This window comes from Antechinus flavipes, chromosome 1 (assembly GCF_016432865.1).
Source record: "Antechinus flavipes isolate AdamAnt ecotype Samford, QLD, Australia chromosome 1, AdamAnt_v2, whole genome shotgun sequence".
Taxonomy (NCBI): domain Eukaryota; kingdom Metazoa; phylum Chordata; class Mammalia; order Dasyuromorphia; family Dasyuridae; genus Antechinus; species Antechinus flavipes.
In genome coordinates, this window is record NC_067398.1 from 377,741,334 (window position 1) to 377,764,390 (window position 23,057).

Consider the following 23,057-nt stretch of genomic DNA (forward strand, 5'->3'; position numbering starts at 1 on the left):
TGGAGAACGTGGCCACCACAATCCTGAACCATAAGTTTCTGGTATCAGAGGTAGAAGAGAGATGAGCTTACATGTGATTAAACATGAAAATAGGGTAATCCAGGGGTCATAAAATATAGGTAATAGATAGGGAGACAATGGTAAGAAGGCAAGGAAGACAAGGGAATCAAATGTAGAAATCAGTATATAGCTAAATTTTTCAACTACAGAGTTAAGAACTATCCCCTTCTACCTCCCACTGCTCCAATCTTCTTTCTATTCTTGAGAATGTCCAATTGAAGTTTGCCAACAGTAGATTTATTGATAGGGCAACATGTTGGGAGTATGTTAGCCCTATATTTTTTCATATCTGTGAAATGGCTAAACATCTCAATAAAATACATAGATGAGGAAATTTTTGTGCTCACCCAGTGAAAAGATTCATCCCTGTGGAATCTAGATGGCACAGGAGATAGAGTACTGGCCCTGGAGTCAGGAGACCCTGAATTACATTTGGACTCAGACAATTAACTCTTATTAGTTGTATGATTCTGAGCAAGTCACTTAACTCCAATTGCCTCATTAAAAAAAAGGAAAAATTCATCCCTTAGGTGTTCTTTGGGGATCAGGTGAGCCCTGATTGACCTCCAGAGAGTCAGGATTCATTCTAAATATTTAATAGAGAGATTTAACTAAAATTGAACTTATCTTTTTATCCTCTAAGTCTAACTTTTCTTTTGTAGCATTTTCCTCTTAGTAATCCTAATGATGACAGAAAACATTTATATAGATCTTTAAAGTTTTCAAAGTCAAGCATATGTTAAATGGTTTACAAATATTTCATTTTATCTCCACAACATTCTCCTGAGGTAGATGGTATTATTGTCCCCAATTTACAAATGAGAATGTTGAGGCTGATAGAAGTTAAATAATTTACCCAATTAACAAGTACTTAAAGTAGGATTTGAACTAGGTCTGCCCACACTCCAAATACAGTGCTCTTACCATCTAGTTAGTCCATCTATTTTTGCTATCTTACAGTTGAATCAATTGCAGCTCAAATTTTAACTAACTAGCTCATGGCCTCACAAGCTACTTAGAAAGTCACTGGACATATTTAAAGCACAGGCTGAATAACTCTTTCTCTTTGGGATGTTGTAGGAGACAGTCCTACTTTGGCTGGGAGTTTGAAGATCTCTAAGGTCCCTTCCAACTTTCTAGGTTTTGATTGTGTGACTTATAGAGCTATTCAACTTGTTATCCAAACAACCAAAAATAAATGAGCTCAGTCCTAAGTGAATAGCATTGTAATCACATTTAATATAAAGATGGAAGAGAAGAGAATGTGATGTGAGAAGAAGTATGAAAACAGAAAGGAATTTGACTGGCTATTGGATCACTATTGGTTCAAAATGTCTAACTTAATGTGACTTAATCTCTTCTGGTCAATTAGTCTCATAGTCTTCTTAATGCTCATAATCATAATTTTGTTATTGTTCAAATGACTAGACTAGGCTGTCCATTTGTCTGATCACAAAACCCCCCTGTTTGGAAGTTTAAATCATAAGAATAAATCCTTAACAGACCAAGAAATTTGTCATGGTACATGGACACAACTGCTCTCTTCATTTATTACATGACCTGACATTACCTTTAAGATTATTTCTCATGGATTATCCTAGTTGGGCCCATTAATAATAATAATAATAATAACAATAAAAACTCATTTATATGGTACTTTAATTTTTTTGAAATTGTACCTATATTTTCTTATCTGATTCATATAGACTGATATGGGGGGAAAAACGATATAGAAAAGATTCTGGATTGTTTCAATATGATTCCAAAGATTCTATGGGATTCTACATCTCATGCATATTGTCTGAGTGAAGAAATCTTGAACCGCTAAAAAAAAACCCCAACAAAAAACCCCTCAAAACTGCCCTAAGAAGATTTCCTATAGGGAACAAATTCACATGAGGAGCAGATAGGAATGGGAATGAAGTCCTGGACCTTGGAGAGAGCTTAGTTACCCAAAGTATCTTATAAATATTGGTTTAAAGTAAAGCTCTCAAATCCAAATGTTAGAGAGAGACTCCTGTGTTTGGCATTCAGAGAGCTCTGTTTATTTATTTTACTCAAAAGCAAACTCTTTGGCAGGAGGCTGATTTCTTGGCACTTACATCAGTGATCATTTTCCCTCGGGTCTTGTTCCTCTCTCTGTGGTTTGCTCTCTTCTGTTTCTGCTGTAACGCCCTCTCCCGAGTAGTGCGATATTCCAGGGCAAACTCACTGATGATTCTACAGAACTTATTAATGTTCACATCACGGATAGCATAGGGGGGATGGCCCATAAACAGTAAGAAGGAGTGGAATCTGTAATTAAGAAAAGAAAAAAAAAGAAGCAACTATTTTCTTTTTTAAGGAAAATTTTCTAAAAACTCCCAGCAAAAAGAAATCCAGCCCATTCCTTTCCTCTTTTCTTTGCTCGATACATTCTTTAATTGAAAAATCTTTTTTTTTTTTTAGTAGTAGTTGCTATTATAGAGATTTCAGGTAACAAATCTTTACTGGTATGATATGTTTAAAAACAAAATGCAATAACTAACAGATCTTGCTCTTTCTCAGATTTATTATGGTGATATTTCCAGAACCCATATTACTATTTGTATTAGTTCATTAATTCTGATATGTATAATATCTAAAATTTAACACTGAAAACTTGAACTCAGAAGTTCTGTATCTTAAATAACTTTAAAAGGATGATTAAATTTAGTGGAATTTTGGAGAAAAGCCCAAATGTTTTCCATGCCATTTCAGCAGCACAGGAAGGAAAGAATTCCTGCTTTACAGAAGACTATAAAATGGCCAAATAATTTCATATACCTTAAGTTTACGATTCTGACCTTAGTCAATACCATGTGTTCTACTTTAAAATAAAAAAATATATCTAAATGAAGTACCTGTTGCAGTTAAGTATGATCGAGCAGAGAAAGACGTTTAGCACATTCCCACATTGATTTGTAATTATTATTGCTGCAATGAAGGGAAATAGCTTAACTCAAATAAGACTCTATATCTGAACTATAAGCATCAGTTGATGAGTCTAGGTTCTTGCTCTAAACCCAAGACTACAAGCTTTATCCTTCAAAAAATAAAAACAAAATCAGAAATCAAATATCAACCACAAAATTCCCATAATGTCTATGGCAAAAGAATAGTAAGCTTCAGAAGTTCTTAGGACAAGGAGACTCATATAATCAACAACCCAGTCAATATAGTTTAAGAAGAATATTGATAATTTGGAAAGTATCCATGGGAGCTCGACCAGAGTGATCTTGAGTCCTTTTCCTATAAGGATGAAAAATTGAACATGGTCAACCTGTAGAAGAAAAGACTGGAAGTGGGCCATTTTTCAAGTTTTCAACTATGTAAAGGAATCCCAAGTGGAACAGGATAGTGGAGTTATTCTATTTGACCCTAGAAAGAAGAAGAAAGAGCACCAAATGGGTGCTGCAAAGAGATACATCTAGGCCTGGTATCAGCATTAATTTCCTAACAATTGTCATTCCTTTGGTCAGTTCAGTTTGTAACTGTGCATTATGCTGCCTATAGAGTTTTCTTGGCAGAGATGATATTTCCTTCTCTGGCTCATTTTACAGATGAGGAAACTGAAACAAACAGAGTTAAGGATTTATCCAGGATGTGACAAGTGTCTGAGGCTGAATTTGGAGTCTTCCTGACTGCAGACCCAATGCTCTATCCATTAAGCCATCTACCTTCTTCTTCCTAATAATCAGAGTTGTCCAAAAATGGAATAGGTTGCCAGAAGAAACAGTGGATTCTCTTTCCTTGGAAGTTTTAAAAAGAAGCTAAATGACCAGTTTGGAATTATTTTGTAATGATTATTCTTTTCAAGTAAGGGGTAGACAAATGGCCACTGATGTCCCATTCAAATGTCAAGATCTTTGATTCTGAATGATATCAAATATAATAATACTGTTTAATAAAATATTCATAATATTCATAGAGATGTTATGCTTCCAAAACTAGAAACAAATTTTTAGCTTAGTTCTTTTTTTAATAGAATATTTTGGACTATTGATTTTTAATTAATAGATATTTCTGCTCTGTCTCCAACACCTCCACCTCACACTAGCAACTTTGAATAAGAAGTTCCATTGATAATTTTTTCAGTTAGTATGTGTCTTAAGTAAGACACTCAGCAACAAGATGGCTCCATGGGTTACATCAGTACCCATTGTGAATTGAATACAACAGTGTGGTTTCACCATATAGAAATATGATCAGACTTACTGATATTTATAGACCATATCACTGTAGACAGGCAGTACTGATTTATCTGGCTATAGGTTTACAGTCAGAATGGCTGTTGGAACAATTCCATTAGGGTGTGTGTGTGTGTGTGTGTGTGTGTGTGTGTGGTATGTGTGTATGAATGAAAATGTCTAATATGGGTATAGGTTATATAGTTTTAATGAAGTCAGTGGAAGAACTTCTATTTTTATTTAGAAAACCAGAAGAAAGTAGAAAGACATTTTTGATGGATGGTCTCTCATGAAATAAGAGGAAAGACATTAGCTGAAAGAAATGGAGTAGTAGTAGAGGTAGCAGAGTTTTGAGAAGAGAGAAAATAAGGTTGAAAAACTCTTGAAGAAGGTAAGACAGATAATTAGTTACAAAAGAATAAAAATATTGCCATGCAGCATTGAGGGACCACTTAAGATTAGGTAATATGCATTTTTAGTGGATACAATTACCATAGAAATTTGAGTTCCTCCACTAGTGCTCTGAAGCTCAGAGGTAAAACTTGAGAAAGTAGACAGTGAGGGTAATCTAGGGGTCATAATGGATAGGTAATAGGTAGGGAGATAATGGTGAGAGGGCAAGGAAGACAAAGGAATCAAATGTAGAGAGCAGTATATAGCTAAAATTTTCAACTACAGGGTTAAGATTGTAAAGATAGGAACTATCCCCTTCTACTTCCCACTGCTACTTCCTCCAATCTTCTTTCTATTCTTCAGAATTTCCAACTGAAATTTACCAGCAGTGGATTTATTGATAAGGCAACATGTTGGGAGTTTGTTATTTTTCATATTTGTGAAATGACTAGACATCCAAATAAAATACATGGATGAGGAGAATTTTGTGCTAACCCAGTGAAAAGATTCATCCCTGCAGCATCTAGATGACACAGGAGGTAGAGTCAGGCCCCTGGAATCAGGCAAACCTGAATTAAATTTGGACTCAGACACTTAACTCTTATTAGCTGTATGATCCTGAGCAAGTCACTTAACCCCAACTGCCTCATTAAAAAAAAAAAAGGAAAAATTCATCCCTTAGGTGTTCTTTGGGGTGAGCCCTGATTGACCTCCAGAGAGTCAGGATTCATTCTAAATATTTAATAGAGAGGTTTAACTAAAATTGAACTTATCTTCTTATCTCCTAAGTCTAACTTTTCCTTCTAGTTCCCTTATTTCTGTTAATAATGCTACTTTTCTACCAGTCACCAGTACTAGAAATCTCTGTGTCATCTAATACTCTTCTCTTTTCCTTCTCCTACATCCTCTGTCCACATAAGGTATACCTGTGAGGGTAGTGTAAAATTTGATCACAGACACTCAAAAGATATCTTGGGATTTAAGGGCTATGTTTCTTTTTTAAGGACCTTGTGTATGTAAACTTTACTTGATATATAAACCCATATTTCTCTGCCTCTTATTTATTCACCAACAATAGGTCTCAGTCCAAACTTGTGGGCTTATAGTTTGGGCCCTGATTGCTCAGAGTGAAATAAATAGCAATTATTTCTGTGTTGGCCAGAAAACCTAAGTGTCTTCCCCTCCCAAATTGAAGTTTTTTCTTAACTAGGTAAAAGAGATCATTTTTTGCCTCATTTCTTACATACCTTTAATTACTGAATATGTGTTGTCTCAGTCAAACTGAAACCTGGGAAAGACCTTTGCTTAAAAAGGCCAAAGTCTTCCGTTGCATCAGAGGTCATCTCTAATCATACTGATCTAGCCACTGACCTCAGATGGCTCCAGAGAAGAGAGTGAGCTGGTGAATATACACAGCCCTGCTTCACTTAAATCCAATTCATTTGTAAGCCATGGCATCACCTCCCTGATGCTATGGTCTTCTCCAGGAATGGAGGATAAATAACAAAATAAAAGCAACCCCTCCCTTGAATGTTTTTATAAATTCTCTTTCTCTAATACCTTTAACATCTATTGTCTCCTTTCTATTATTCATACCATTACTTGAATTTAGACTCTCATCATTTCTTATTGAAATAATTACAATAGCCTTATAAATTGCTCTCCAGTTTTTCATCCCTTTAATCCATTCCATATAGCAAATCAGTTCAGATTGGCCTTCCAAATTGAAAATTTTTTAAGTTTGCTTATTGATTATAGTCTCAAATCCCTCTACAATCTGACTCCAACCTGACTTTCCAACCAGATCCTCAATATATATCCATGTATCTCCTTTGATTCCCAGAATGGAACCCTAAGTACTCAAAAAGCATTTTGGGAATCAATTTATAGAGTGATTGGAAACTGGCTAAAAAATAGAGACCTTTAGGGAACCTACTTTAACAAAAAGAAATAATTAGCAATTAGCACAACAGTTTTCAGTAAATGGTAATTCTTTAGTGTTTTAAGGTGAATCTTTAAGATTAAACATTCTTCTAGGTAATAGACAGATAAACTAATTTAGCTCTTGGCAGTTAGGTGGTATGGTAGATGGAGTACAGGGTCTTTATTCGGGAAGATCTGACTTATTAGTTGTGCAAACATAGGTAAGTCATTTTACCCTGTTTGCCTTAGTTTCTTAAATTATAACATAGAGATAATAAGAGAAGATGCTTCACGGGGTTTTTGAGATTCAAGTGAAATATTATCTCATATTTCCAATATTTCCAAATATTGGAATAACATTTCCAAAGTGTTTAGCAAAGTGCTTGGCTTTATAAATATATATTTATTATATTATATATATATAATATTTTATTATAATTTTAATATTTTAATATTAACATTGTTATATAATTTTATATATATTACATATAACATTATTATATAATAGAATAATAAAATAAATAGTAGACTCCATATAAATGCTTATTCATTTCCCCTTCCCGCCCTTTGTTTAAATATTTATATATTTTTAATACTGGAGCCTGAATTCATTAGGTTTAACTGTGTAATAAAATAAAAAGCAAATATTACTTTCAATGAGGATGAAAAAGATAAGAAAGAGGTGATAATACCCCTGTAGGATGGAAATCATGTTGATGAGGGACATTTTGATTGATGTACCAGTAAGGACAGGAAGTCAAAATCCAGGACTATCCTCCTCCCTAACGTAGGGTCACCTACAGTCTTATTTTTTATGGAATCTTTGTATTCTGCCCAGTTGTTATTCATCGGAACACAGGATAAGATTGATGGAGAAAAGAAATATATTGAGGGAATGAAGGGAAAGAACTATATAACTATATTGCTATTTATAAATAAAAAACTTTTAATTTTATTTTAATTCTAACTATTATTATATTTAAGGATTTTAAAACACAATTTCACTTTTCACATATATGCACATGCACATGTACATATATGCATGCATTTATACATATATACACCCAGGCATACATATAGGACATGCAGGAGTACCTCTCTGTTAGGAAGAGATATGTTCTTAAGGAGTTGATTGTAAAAGTTTTTTGGGGGGTGACAGTTACCAATACTTTAAATGTACCAGGCAAGTCAAGAACTTAAAAGAATACATGCTTTAACTTTCTAATAGAATTTAAGCTCCTTGAAGGCAGGAGCTGTTTTGTTTGTATCTTTTTATCCTAGGCATCTAACACAGAATCTGGTAGAGTTTATGGTTGGAGTGAAATGAAGTCAATCTGGTGAATGTTTGTGTAAAATCAAGAAGCCAGCATGATTTTAAAGAGGCAAAGAATAAGAGTCAGGAGATGTTCCTTCAAGTTTTAATTCTTATTAGTTCTATGATCTTAATATTCCATTTTTTCATCTATAAATGAAATACCTTCACAGACCATCTCATAGGATATTGTAAAGATAAAATGATATAATGTATATGGAAGCCATCAAATGCTAAAAATGTAGTTCAAAAGATAAGGTATATTAAGTATTTGGTAAAGTTAATAATTGCTCTATAACCTGGTATCTGTCTGTCTCTTTCAGTCTCTCTGTTCATGTCTCTCTCAGATTACTTTGTTCATGGAAAAAAAATAATCCAAACCATATAGTCTTTGTCTTTCCTTTAAAGTTCATTTTAGTGATACTGGAAACTTGATCTCCATACTGAAAACCTCATTTATATACACATAGATACTTCTAAGTCACGTTAGTTGCTGCTTTGAGAATCACTAATTTAAAACATATGGCGTCACATTAAATGTATGATGTTTCTATCTAATTATATACTCTGTGAAATTATACTCCTATAACATGCCCTTTTCCCCTAAGGAAAAAATGAGTTGTGCGTGTTGTCTACATGACAAAGTCGTTTGATCTCTGCTAAGATTGCTCTACCATTAACCTACTTTTAAGTACTTCATGACTTACTTAATTTCCTAGAACCTCAGTTTCCTCATCTGTAAAATGAGGGAGTGGATTAGATGTCAAAACCTCCATTTCTGCTCAATTACTTTCTAAGTGAAACCTAGGGAATGGAGTTATCTTTTTCTGTCATATCTGGAAAGAAATATTACCAAAACTCAAACTTTGCACAGCAAGATGAAGGAACAAAGTATCTGGTCAGAGACTTTTCCACACAGAGCTGAGCAAGATAATGTATATAATATCACACTTTTACTAGTAAAGAATAAAGTGATCTACTATTCAACTGAAATGGATCATGAAACCAAGTATCCTGCCAGTTCTGTCCTTTTTCTTTTTTCAACCTTTCAAAATTTTATTTTTTTCAAGTAACAAGCATTTATTTTCTTTTCCCTTAAATACTCTCTCCCTGAAAAAAAAGAAAATCTCTTTAAGACCCATGTCCAACATATATAAAGCCTGTCTCTTATTCTGAAAAGATGTGGATAATATATTTCATCATCAATCTGGAAAGTAAGGGATGCCCATCAATTGGGGAATAGCTGAACAAATTATACTATATTAACATAATGGAATACTATCGTGCTATAAGATATAACGAAGGGGATATTTTCAGATAACGCTCTAAGGACTTGTATGATCCAGACTGTAGTAACCAGAATCAGTAGAACAAATTATAGAAATTAAAAGCAATACTGTAAAGACAAACAACTTTGAAAGACTTAGGAATTCTGCCTTTGTTATTGTCCCCCAGAGACAGAATGTAGGCCATAGTGACCGACCCGAGAGGTGGAACTATTAGCTAAGAAGCTGGAAATCCCTTCTGCTCTTCAGGAGAAGGGAATCCCCAGGATAGAGAAACTCTAGTCAAGATTCTATTTGCACTGGAGGTTCCAGGTACCACTTTAACAATAAATTCCTTTGAATTTATGAAGTAATGTGATTATTTTCTTCAGAAGAAATCTATTGTGCAGGGGAATGACTGATATCCAGGACAAATAAGCACTTCTTATCTTGAATTTTCAACACAAATTCTAATAATCTTATTTACCACATTATACTTTAAAGAGTATTTTCAAACTATCAATATGTTGATGTTTCAACCCCTTTACCTATTAATTATTCTTCTGTGAACAATCTTCAGAATTATAATTCTTTCTGCACAGTCTTTCAGAAACTCAGACATTCTTTGCTTTAGAACTGGTTTCATTTCATGTTTAGCAATTGCCTTCAGGTGATCCCATGATGCTTTGCATCTTCGTTCCATCTGACACAAGTTGTCTTGAAGTTGATCAAAGTCAACCTGAAAAAAAGGGAGGATATATATTTTTTTTAACATTAATCAAGTCTTTGGAACAAATGATCACCAAATCTGTAAATGAGCCATTTGAGCTATAAAGTCCAATAAAGAGTCAAAAAATTAAAACAACAACAACAAAATTTTTTGATTAATGCTTGGAATAATAAGCACATTGAAAATCATTCATATGCACATTGACATAGGCAACTGGCTGTAAAATTACTTTCCAAGTGAAACGTAGAGAATGGAGTTATCTTTTTCTGTCATATCTGGAAAGAAATATTACCAAAATTCAAACTTTGCACAGCAAGATGAAGGGACAAGGTATCTGGTTAGAGACTCTTCTACATAGAGCTGAGCAAGATAATCTCTTCTTCTTTTAAAATGACATTTCACTAAATAAAGGTTAAAATGGGTAATCATTTGAAATTCATATTCATATGGCACTTAAGGTTTGCAAAATACTTTAGTATATTATCTCATTTGTTTTAAACAGACTGATGCAAAGATAACCATAAAAAAGCATAATATGTTTGTACTAATGTCCAGCAGCAAGCTAAGAGTTACCATTTGCAAACTCTAAAGGCAATAGGAAAATAAAAAACTTGGGTGTTCAAAAAGAAAACAAATCTCTCTTTTTATCCTCTTCCCTTTTCTATTTTCTTCCTTTTCTCTCCTCCTTCATGGAACACTTCATTCTAATGACTCTATTCTATAAAGGCCTGCTGCTTTCAGATCCCAAACTCCATGAACCCGATATTTTCTTATTCCCAAGGGGTTTGGAATTTAAGGGGTATGGGGAAAGGGAAGATGAGAGAATATAACTACTCCTTTTTATTTTTATGTCCTAGGACAAATTCCTGTGTTTGGGATGAACCTTGAGGAGAACCAATTTACAAAACTTTAGGATTCCTCATGAGAAATTTGGAAGAAGAACAGGACCTAAAAGATGCCATCTGGAAAATGTATGGTAGGAAGAGAAGATGGATTGGTCACATGACAAGAGTGAGGGATAATGGATGAATTGTCAGAGTGCTCTACTAGTACTTTCTTGATTTCAGGAGAAATCAAGGAGGATCTTAGGCTCACTGGCTGTCCCAGCCTCCCATTCCTTTCCTCTTATGATGAACTTATGGAGATTCTTGTTATGGATAAGGCTCAAACAGGATGGTTCAGCATGGATGGATCATAGTCTGAGCCAATGAAGGACGAATCAAGGATATGACAATTTATTTTGTTTATGAAAAATTAAACTCCAGATTTTTCAAAGAATTGTTATTGTGCCAAGACGCCAAGTAAAATTTAGGAAAGGGTAGCATGATTGTTTTAAAGATCCAGTGGGAAACAGTGAGCTAAGGAAGAGATAAGAGAGGTAAAAGAAATGCCTTTAAAGTTCATTAAGAACAATACAACAGGAAGTCATTTTCATAATAGGCACTACAGCAGGCAGACTGAAAGCTGTTCTGGAGAAAACTGTTAAAGATCCAACATCTGCAGCAAAGGCAAGACTTTTCTTCATTGTTCACAGACGTACCTTGGCTGACCTAGTGATGGCCCCAATCTCGGAATATAGATCTGTACTGTCTGGGAAATTTTCCACCACCATTGTGCACACATGGTGAAGAAGGGACTGTTTGTGCACAGTGTCTTTGACCTCTGGAACCTTCTCGAGGTAGCTCAACTCAAATGCTTTGGCCTGTTTGGCAAGAAAAGAAAAAGGGAATAAGTTTAAACCTGTTTTGTTTTACTCTGTCTCCTAAAGAGAACATAAGCTATACTGGGAAACTGTGTCTGGTTTAAAGATCTCTTCTGTTAAACCTTTAGGCATTACAGGGAGGACCATTCTACCATACCAGGTTTCTTTCAATTCCCCATTATCTCTTCACCAAAGGCTTTTGGTGCAGGGCAAATTAATTATGCCTTTGATGACCTAGTTTCATCCCCAGTATTCTCCTTCAATGCATGATGACTTCCCTCAAGTTCTCTACTACTCAGAAACCTGTTGAACTCTTTCTCTCCATCCTCCCTTCAATTTTAAACTTTTCTTTTACCTCTTTCCATTTATTATTTTTTAAAATTAATTTAAAATGTTAGGCTCTTCTGTAAACATAAATATTTTTTGAACATGCAGTATAGAAAAAATTGAAAAGAGAAAGACACTAGAGATGACTCTTTGACAGTAATAATATGCATTAAGAAAAAATCTGCACATTTTCCCCAAGATGATATATTGACATAAAAGCTTCAGATCTACATTAGAAGCAGTGGTTCTAAGAAGCATGTGTTTTCAGGATAACATTTCTCCCATATTTCCCCGAATAATGATGGAGAGTTTTTGTTAAATGGAATGTTATGAGAAATCTAGCTGCAACTTTTTTTAACAAATATTCCTACTACCAAGAAAACAGGGAGATGATAAGATGCTTACGTTAGAACCATTGAGGAAGTTACCAATGGCTAACAAAGTAGACAAAATGAAGCCCAGGGTTTTATTATTTTCCAATTGATCTATTCCTTCCTTCAAGTCCAAAAGTGGTTCAGCCACCTCCTGCCAGTAAAAAATAAAAGGATAAGAAAGTAGAATACATGCATAACATTTCTATTTTCTATTATTATTTTTACTGTTATCTATTATTATTAGCAGACATCATCCATAATATCCATAATGATTTTTAGCCCCTTCATAATCACAGACAACTAACTCAATTATAGGATCAACATTAGATTATTCTTCAACGCTCATAATTTTCCCCCTCCTTTTCTCTTTCTTGCTCTCTTTTTATTTCTTTACGCCTAATCCTTTAATTTATTTTGATCCTTTTCCTCGACACTTTTTTTCCCTAGCTTTGGGATCTATGCTTCCCTATTCTTTGTTAGATGATCCAAGCATGTTTGCTTTAAGTAAAACTCACTAATTTAAATCCTTTAATCAATTAGTAAATATGCATTAGTTAAGGGTTTACTTGGTGTCAAGGACTGTGCTAAGCTCTTGGGATACAAAGAAATGAGAAAACAGGCTCTTTCTCAAGGAGTTCATATGCTAGTAGGGAAGACAACTATAAACAATTAAATATACAACTAAATATGCACAAGCTACATACAAGTACATGTAAGGCAATCTTAGAGGGAAAGGTCAATTTGGGAGGCCTAGAAAGATCTCCTGGAAAAGGTAACATTTGAATCTTAAAAGGAAGCCGGGTATTTTAAAATGTGGAGCTTAAAAAGTTACGAGGAACAATCCAGGAATAAGGAACAGACAGTACAAAGGCATGGAGATAGAGGTTGGAGCATCACATTTGAGAAAGAGAAAGTAGGCTGTTATGTCCTGATTTGTGTATGTATATATGGAATAAGAAGGAATAGGCTCTAAAGAGCTTTGAATGCAAAAAAAAAAAAAAAAAAAAGGTTTTTATTTGCTCTTAGATGAAGTAAAGATCCACTGGAGTTTATTGAGTGTAAGTGTATGCGTAATATTTAAAAAATACTTTGGCAGCTGAGTGAAGTCCAGAATGAAGTAGAAGAGATGTGAGTTATGGAGAAAAATTAGGATATTGCAAGAAAGGATGAGGGTCTGAACAAGGGTAATGGCTGTGTCAGTGGACAAAAGATCTCTAAATGTTTTCAAGATAGAAATGACAAGATTTAACAATTGATTGGAATAGAGTTTAAGACTGAATAAGTTTAAGGCTTCCTTTTAAGATTCAAATGTTACCTATTGGGATGACAATAGGATTGCAAAGCTGGAAGGATGGTCATGCCCTAGACATCAGTGAAGAAATTTGAAAGAAGAGAAGATTTGGGAAGAAAGATATTAAATTGTCTTTTAAACATGTTAAGCCTGAAATGTTTGAAGATTAAGAGAAGAGAAGCTGTGGGAAATTTTAAGGGAAACAAGTAGGTTTGGAACTATTCCTGTGGTGAGAGAGGAGTTGAAGAATCACATTACATACAATACATAAGTAGTGAGGTTCTTGCTGAAATTACATAAATTTGTAGTGAACTCAGTAAACACCATATTGTGATTTTTTCCAGTGGGGCTTATCCACAGCTCATGGGGAGTAACAAAATAACCAAGTAGTTGTTTGGCTAAGAAGTCTAGAGTTTAGTTTTGATAAAGTGTGACTGGTGATAAGACAAGAGAAAATAGGACTTGAGATTATAGCATAGTGTAGAATTGAATTGATTCAACAAGGAGTCAAGATTGACAAAAGAAGAGAGTGCAAGTGAAGAGGCAATGGTCTGGGAAAGTACAAGATTAGAGTAGAGATTAGAGTGAGAGTGAACAATAGATCTAGGGGTCCTGAAACAAAGGGAAATATGGAATAATAAAATATTATGATCAGAAAAAGCAATTTTATAGTTAATGAACATAGAAGAAGAATATTTGTAACTGAGACAAAAGTAAGAGCATATTTACTTCTGTATGTGGCTAAAATGAAATGGAAAAGTAGGTCATAAGAACTAAGTAGACTGAGAAATTGAATTAATGGATATAGAATTTTCTCTTGGAGTCAAAAAAAGGCTCTACTTCTGACACATACTAATTGTAAGATCCTGACCAAATAAGCTCTCAGTGCCCTAAACATAACTCAATCTATGAAAGAAACAGATCTATATTGGTAGAGGGAGTTATCTCATCCAGAGTTTCCAACACCAATGACATGACAAGTCAATGCCTTAGCAGGCTCCACTCCTCTCCAAGAAATTATTTAAATGTGATAATTCAGATGGGAAATAGACTGAAATGAAATCTTATCTATCTATAACAAGTATTTGGTAAATATATTATTGCTATAAGTAGGCTTGCAAGGACAATGTTTTCTTCAATTTTAGAGATACATGGTTCCTTAGTAGCTATTGAGTCTAACTTCCCACCTTAAATAACAATTTCTTCTATAATATCCCTTAGACAGGCTTCTCTAATTCCAGATTGAACAATTCTGGTGACAGAGTTCAGTATTTCTGTTTGATTATATCTGTTAGGTTAACCTTTCCTTCCACAAAGTGAAAACCTACCTCTGAAACTTCTACCACTGGTCCTGGTTTTATTCTTTGGATCTATGCAGAATGTTTATTTCCTCTTCCTTATGAATTAAGGATAACCATTGTATTTTCCCTAAATCTTTTTATTCCCCATAGTACCTTCAACTGAAGCAACTTCAACTGTTCTTTACACAACTATGCACAAGACAGAATGAAGAAAGAATATAAGCTTTTGGGGGGCAGAGACTTTCTTTTCTTTTCTTTTTTAAACTTCATATCCCTAGCATCTAGCCCAATGCTTGGTACAGACAAGACACTTAATAAATATTCATTGATTGACTGATTGAAATATACCATCCAGACCGGAGCATAAAACTTTAGATGTGATCTGACCAATGGTAAACCTCTGGGAACTGACATGCTGGAGTGTGGAGATATGTTGCAAAGAGCAGTGCCACTCAAATACCAATTTTTAAGATAGCACTGTACTCTGCTTATGCTTAAGACTGGCCCAATTCCATAAATTTATGTAGAATTGTGACGAAAACTGGGCTGGATTTTCAAGTATTTATTTATGTTCATCAGACAATCCCAATTTCTACTGTATTGGAGTTGTTGCCTACTCAAGAGAGGAAGTCCAGGGCCTTGCACAAACCAGCTGTGATTAGAGCTCCCTACACCTGCAATATCCAAGCCTAAGGAATATTCTTATGTCATTTCCTGGAGTCACCCTTACTGCTCCTCTTCCCTTCCCCCCAACAGCCCTGTGTGCCAAAGGGAGGAATGGACCACAGGGCTGTGCTTTGACAATAGCTATCAGACTAAAAACTCTTTGGCAAGCTCCATTCTACACCAGTTTGCCATAAGGTTTCCAGGTTTTTGGGATCAGGACAGATACATTTTTATGTAAATTAATTACATTAAAATGACCCAGAGGGATTAAAGGAAGAATCCACTTTTAACAAGCAAAAGGAGACATCAAAATGGTTTTGTTCCTGTAGAATATCACTGGAATGGATAACTACTTTTACAGTGGACAGGGAGGATGGTGTTTACAGATAAAGCCACTTGGATTTATATTTGCTTAAGCATATGTTTGCTGTAGACTGCATCTGCAAAGAGTAATTACAGCCTTGAGGCTCCCTTGTGCATTTGAGAATTTGCATCATATACTGGAAGGAATGTTGGATGTGGGGTCAGAAAAGCTGAACCTGGCCTTGGGTCTGCCACAAAGTAGTTGTGTGACACTGACCTAGTCATTTATTTATTTCCTTGGACCTTCAGTTCTTTTTCTAGAGGATGATTTAAATGGAAGATTCAGGACTAGACTCATGTCTGTTTTCATCTGAACTGATATAACTACTTAGTCCTAACTGGTGTCCTTATTTCTAATATTTCCTTTTAAGTCCATCCTTCCTGTGATGCCAGATTTCATAATTTTATTTCTCCACTTAATAATCTTCAAAGGTTCTTCACTGTCTACTGAATAAAGCTATTTTTTGTTTCTTTTCTTTTCTTTTTTTCTTTTTTTAGGTCTGGTGATCAAGGCCCTTTAAAATCTGGACCTTTGTGCATAATGTCATATTTCATGGGATAGCAATACAAATTCAACAACAGTGAACATTTATCAAGGATTCATTTAGATATAATGTACTTTCCTAGCTATAACCATTAAAAAAAAAGACAATTGGCCCTCCAGGAATTTATATTGCCCTGAGAGGGGAATATGACATCTATATAGCAAAATACCATACGTTGTTGTTTTTGCCTTCATTCCATTCAAACTTCTCTAGAAAATTGCCTATACTATCATCCTCACTCTCTTATTTTTTAATTTCTCTCCATCTTCTAACTACTTCTTATTATCTATAAATATGCCTACGTCTTCCTCATTATGAAAAAAAATCTTTCATTCAATCCCAAATATATTGGTTGTTATCTCTCCTCATTGTCTAAACTATTTGAGAAAACCATATAGCTTAAGTTCCTCTGCTTGCTTTTCCTTCACTCTTTAATACCCTCTGCAATCTGGCCTCTTGCTACATCATTCAACTGAAATTGCCATTCCCAAGTCATAAGCTATTTTTTAATGACCAATTTTAATGGCTTTTCCTTGGTGATGCTTCTTGATCTCTCTGTATAGTTGACACTTGATTGCTTTCTCTTTTTGAATATGCCACGTATCAGTGTGATGAAGGTAAAGGAGGGATCTAGACAAAGTCTACTAAATGAATGAACTAGAGAATCCCTTCACCAGGGGAACAGATGGGATAGAGAATGGAGGAAAAAGGTATATGAGTTAAGCTAAAAAGTGGAAGTATAGAATATTTGCATTTCAGACTTGGGGGATGGCTTAAACCCCCTGTTTTAATCAGACCAGTTTAATTGGTATACCCACACTATCTCTCAAGCATGCATAATCTTTGCCCTTTTGTTCACCCCCATGCTTGGTTTGAGCTCTTATATTCTTATCTAAATCTTATTTTCATATCTTAAATCTTACCTTCAATAATAAGTATATCCTGATCTCCCCCATTTACAATGTTTTCTCCTTCTTTGGAACTCCTTGGAAATTTATCATCTGTTCCTGGTCATCCCGTGCTTTCTATGCATTATTAACTAATTGTATGTGCATATGTGTTGGATATCTTACTAAAATGTGCCATTTCTTCCCAATAAGATAGTATCACTAAATAGAAAGGGCCCATATCTTAGACTTGGCATCCTGCTAAACACATAATAAACCCATGATAAGAATTCAATAAATGTTTTATAGAATCACAAAACTTGAGAGTTGGAAGGAATCTTAGTGATTAGTCTTACCCACACATGAAAAAACTTTTTATTTCCTTAATTTCTTTTTTTAAATTAAAGCATTTATTAGGAGTTACATACCCAACAAGTGATAATATAACCAACAAGTGATCATTCAGCCTCTGTTTTAAGACCTCTAGAGAAAAGGAACCATGTATGTCTCAAGGCAGCCCATTATACTTTGGCATAGTTTTAATTATTACAAAGTTTTTCCTGACATCAGGTCTAGATTCCTTGCTCTCTTTGCAACTTTTCATCACTGAGGATAAATGGAAGAGGTACAGTCTTTTCTCCAGGTTATAGCTCTTCAAATTTTTGACAATAGCCATCATCCAGTCTCACTTGAATCTTCTCTTTTCCAAATTAAATATGACCACTTCCTTAAAATGTTCCTCATATGACATGGCCTCAAGAGCATTCACCATCTTAGCTGCTAATTTCTATACCTTCTCGAGCCTCTCAGTGTCCTTGTTAAACCATGGCTTCCACAACTGAACACAATACCCAGAATGATGTTTGATGAGAGCAGCAGGACTAGCACTTGCCTCTTCCTGGAAGCTATGACCCTTTAAGTAGAGCCCAAGTTTCTACTAGCCTTTGTGGTTGCCATATCATACTTCTAAATTTGCAATTTGGTAAAACATCCTGATTTTTTTAAAGAAAAATTGCTATATAATATGCTTCCACATCTTATTCTTATGAGGTAACTTTTATTGTTGTATGACTGTTGTTGATCTTTTGATTATTGGATTATTGACTAAGTTGATTTGCAGCAAATGATAGAAGTGTCCAATTCATAAGGTGCTTCACTTGCCTTTATGAAAGAATTGTGGTCAGTTTCCTGACAGTGGTGAAATACAGCTTGAGAGCATAGAATACAGAATTTTAAAAATAGAAGTAGCCCTGGAGATCAACTTCTGTTTATTGAAAGAGTTGCCATGATGGACATTTTAGCATTCCCTTTTTAAGGTGAATAATAACAGCATTTGAAACCAATAATCATTCTTCCAGCCTTCTCTTTCAGAAAGACTCTATCTAGCTTGACCATTGGCAGTTCTCCCCTCCCTTCCTTCTTGCCTGAAGATATTTGGCAGTTTTACCACTAAAACATGGAACTTTTCCAGTCTTTATGGTTTTGATAGTAGGGCTGATCTCTCTAAAGACTGGGGCCAAGGACAGGAAGGTTCTGTGTGCTTGGCAGAGCTCCACCCTCAGTGGTAGGAACTGTGCTCAAAGCAGGTTGGCACTCCCATAGAATTTCCTTTTTAGATTGCCTGTCTTTTTCTTAGGTACTAGGGAGCAGATTGGCTGATGGGCTTTTTTCTTCAGACTTCAACCTTCTTGACCCCTCTAGTCATTGTTGGCCACATTCTTTCTACTCTTGACTTCAGATACACTATTTTTTCCTGATTCTCTTCTACCTCTCTATAACATTATCTCTATCTCCTTCACTGGCTCCTTAGTTTCCCTACAATCCCTTGTCTCTGTATTTTATCTCTACATTCTCTCACTTGGCATTCTGATTCACTTCCTTACCTCTAACTACCATCTCTATTCAGATGACTCCTAAATCTATTGCTATCTCCCTAACCAGTCTTTTCTGTTTGAGATCCATATCTCTTAGTGCTTATGGGACATTTCTACCTCAGTGTTCTATCTTCCACCTTGATAGTTATTGTGTCCAAAACCAGTCCCTCTTTCTGATTTCACTATTTCTATTGTCCTTGGGAGTATTCACCCAATTTTCAATATGCCTATAATCTTTGACTTTTCTTTCTCTGATCTTTCTCATTACCAATCAGTACTGTAGAAATTATTTTCAAAATCTCTCTTAATCTGACCCTCAACTTCTATATTTTCATTGCCACTATCTTCCTTTATGCCTTAATTTCTTTTTTTAATTAAAGCATTTATTAGGAATTACATTGACCAATTATGTATTCAGTTTTTTCCCTCAGTAGTATTTTATTTTTCCAAATACATGTACAGTTAATTTTCAGGACTCATTTTTGTAAAACTTTGGGTTCTAAATTTTTCTTCCTCTCTCCCCTCCCCTCAATAGAGTAAGCAATCTGACATAAATATGTGCAATTCTTTGAAACATGTTTCCAAATTTGTCATGTTGTGCAAGAAAAATCAGATCAAAAGGGAAAAAACCAAGCAAACAAAAAACAAAAAAAGGATGAAAATATTATGCTTTAATTCATTTTCGGTCTCCATAGTTTTCTCTCTAGATTATACCTTTATTTCTATCTATCTGGACCAGGATTGTCCTACCCAGCCTGCCACCTATTTTTTTATAGCTTGCAAGCTCAGAATAGTTTTTATGATTTTAAAGAGGCTTGTTGGCCATGGTTTGCCAATCCTTTACTTATATTATTATGGTTATCTTTTTTAAGATGTACCTGTATCCACTTTCTTCCCAAGGAGAAGGAATGAAACAGTATCAACAACAATAGCTAAGTATCATACAGAATGGCTCAGCATGGCTCATTGGAGCATATAATATTGAGGATTGTTGATTCCTGTCTGGTCCTTGAGAAAATGGACATAATTTTTCAAATTTTGTCAACATACTCACCCATTCAAAGTCTCAAACATAACAATCCCCTACTTGCTCATGAAAAGAGTTAATTTCTCAAGAACAATGGTTGTATGTGACCTCTTCCTTCCTTCATTAACTATTTACCTTTTCAATGACTTCATAGTCCATTTTGAAAGCCCAAAGTTGGAGTCTGGCAGACAGTTCACTGATGGAAGAAAGTGTGAGGAGAAACTGCTCTGCGCTGCCGAGGGGTAGATCTGGGTTGGCCATTTGTGCTTCTTGGATTTTTTGTTTTTCCTCTTCAGTGGGAATCATGGTGAGAATTTTCTGGAAAGAGAAAACAATAATCTATTTTCTATTTCATAGTGTGGCAGGAACAACAGTGCCTTCTATTTTCATTCTCCTAGAAGCTGGAGATCCATTTACTGTTTATGGTGTTTCCTGACAAATGTATTTTCAGTATCGTGTTGCTCTAGTAATCCACGTTTCAGAGAAACAATAGAGAAGACACAGAGAGAGTCCTCTGTAGCTAGTATTTCTCATACCTGGGGAACATTCATTTGTGGAAGGAGGACTCAGACCTTGAACCAGGGTACCACAAACTAAAAAACCCAGGCCACTGTCCAGAGCATGAGTAGGGAACCAGATATCAGGGATACAAACTTATAACTGCAGAATTTAGAAAACTATTGGTGAAGGGAGCTGTCAAGGCAACTTGCATGAAGAGCATAGTATGGCTTCCCAAGTCTGGCAGCTTGACATTGTTTGACTGAGAGTGCGTTAGCACCCAGGTGATTGGTGGTCAATTCTTCAGCATTGGACCTATGCCAGAAGAGCACTCAATCTCTTTCTGCTTCTAAGGGAAAGGTCTAATGGTACAAAAGATGAGCCCCAGGAGAGGGAGGCTGTGACACCACTAGCAGCAGGTGGTGGTCTATGCCCATGGGAGAAGAGAAGTGCCCATTGGTCACAGGACTGGTGGATTTACCCACAAGATGTAGGGGAAAAGCACACTCCCTGTAGATTGGAAATCTGGGAACAAAGCCTCAAGTTCTACCTACACATGTAAAGACTTCCCCCCGGTAGAATGGACAGATGAGAACACTTTGTTTCAACAGCCATGAAGGAAGGTGAAACAGGTGTTATGGAGCAGTTAGAGCTTGGTTAGATACAGAAGAAACCAAGGTCATCCATTGCAATTCGAGCCATCACCAGGCAACTTGACTCTGTCCTGCTACTGGACAATGGTGGCTTTAGGAGAGATAGTGAGGCTGACGACTTCATGCAACTCTTCCTCACCTAAATCCAATTTACACATGAATAATAATCATTATTATAATACCCTACTATAGTTATATCTCTGGACACATATGTATTTGATCAAGTATTTCTTCATTTTTTTTGACTTTTGTTTTACAATGATCCTAAATAACTTAGAAGTAGAGCTTTGGAGCTGAGTAAATAGTAGTGAAGCGGTCCAGTAGTTAAAGAACCAGGTCAAGAATCATGAAGCTGTGAGTTCAAATCTGGTCTCAGATACTTACTAGATGTGTGATCTTGTATAAGTCATTTAACCCTATTTACCTCAGTTTCCTCATTATAAAGTGAACTGGAGAAGGAAGTGGCAAACCACTCCAGTGTCTTTGCTAAGAAAATCTCAAATGGGATCACACAGAATATGACATGACTGAAATGACTAAAAAAGATCAAAGTATCTAGGTCCCAATTCTGAGGAAGTAGTGATTTGCCCATAGTTATCACATAGTCAGAAATGGAGTTGTGACTAGCAACAGGATTGTATGGTTCCTGATGTTCCTCTCACTCACTGTTTGTCTAAGATTTCCATAGTTCTGAACATAGACAGCGTTCTAGCTAAGGCTGGAAAAACATGTGGGGAAAAGGAAAGAGAAATCAGGACATGCTTGGAAAAAGAGATAACAGTAAGAACATTCACTTTATAGGGTTTTTTATGCTTTTCATTTAGGAAATATATTTATTGTCAATAAATAAATTTCTACTTCATGTATGTTTAACTTCTTGCAGTTTTCTTTTCTTTTCTTTTCTTTTTTTTGGAATTCCTGTAGACAGATTTGCAAACTAATCCTATTTCAATTTTGCCCACTTAAATCTTGAGATAAAAAAGGTAAATGTAACCACCTCAATTAAACTCAGCTATATCAAGTCTTGGTTAACTTAAAAAGGATGATAAATATTGTTTGCAAAAAATCAAGACACAACTATGAATTCAAAGAAATTTTATATATTTTTTAACTTATTTCACAGAAAAATTGAGAGGGCATAGTATCAGAACAAGAATAATTTTTTGAACTGATCTATGAATTCTCATTGTTTTGTGTCATTTGGCTCAAGTTAGCACTTTTATAGGGATGTAAAAAAATTCTTCAATGACATTTCTAAAGCAATGTTTTACATGGCAAAATGAAATATCTTTTTTACAAGTGCTTTTCTTTTATACATTCTCTTTTCCTGTTCCCAACATACATGCGCATATGTGCACACATGCACACACACACATACACACACATTTTTTTTTTTTGCTCTTTATTTCTGGGATTTATATGAATAAACACAGATACTTTGGCTGCATATAGATAGCACCAAACATCTGGATAAAAAATGGGAAAGTTAGTCCAAACACCCAGATGTTTCTAACAAATTGAATATTTGGCAATATGTAGTCAAAACATCCAGATGATCAAATGGATTTTCATATGGATGTTCTAGTTCTAGTCCTCAGTAGCAGTGAGGTTGCTAGCAGGTGGGACTTGTTTCAGGAGTTCACCCTGAAAAAATGATT

The 23,057-nt window shown here is 35.2% G+C and overlaps 1 protein-coding gene across 8 annotated transcripts in view; it reads right to left on the minus strand.

The window, feature by feature from the left end:
- The window catches only part of FHOD3 (formin homology 2 domain containing 3), a 652,613-nt gene that overhangs the window by 36,435 nt on the left and 593,121 nt on the right, over positions 1 to 23,057 (minus strand). For all 8 annotated transcript variants that reach the window (XM_051969747.1, XM_051969754.1, XM_051969753.1 and 5 more), the window contains 5 exons: positions 20,384 to 20,566; positions 12,326 to 12,445; positions 11,432 to 11,593; positions 9,710 to 9,900; positions 2,163 to 2,355 (listed from right to left, as the gene is read on the minus strand). In XM_051969747.1, coding sequence (XP_051825707.1) covers positions 2,163 to 2,355; positions 9,710 to 9,900; positions 11,432 to 11,593; positions 12,326 to 12,445; positions 20,384 to 20,566 — 849 coding nt within the window. The remainder of the gene's footprint in view (positions 1 to 2,162; positions 2,356 to 9,709; positions 9,901 to 11,431; positions 11,594 to 12,325; positions 12,446 to 20,383; positions 20,567 to 23,057) is intronic.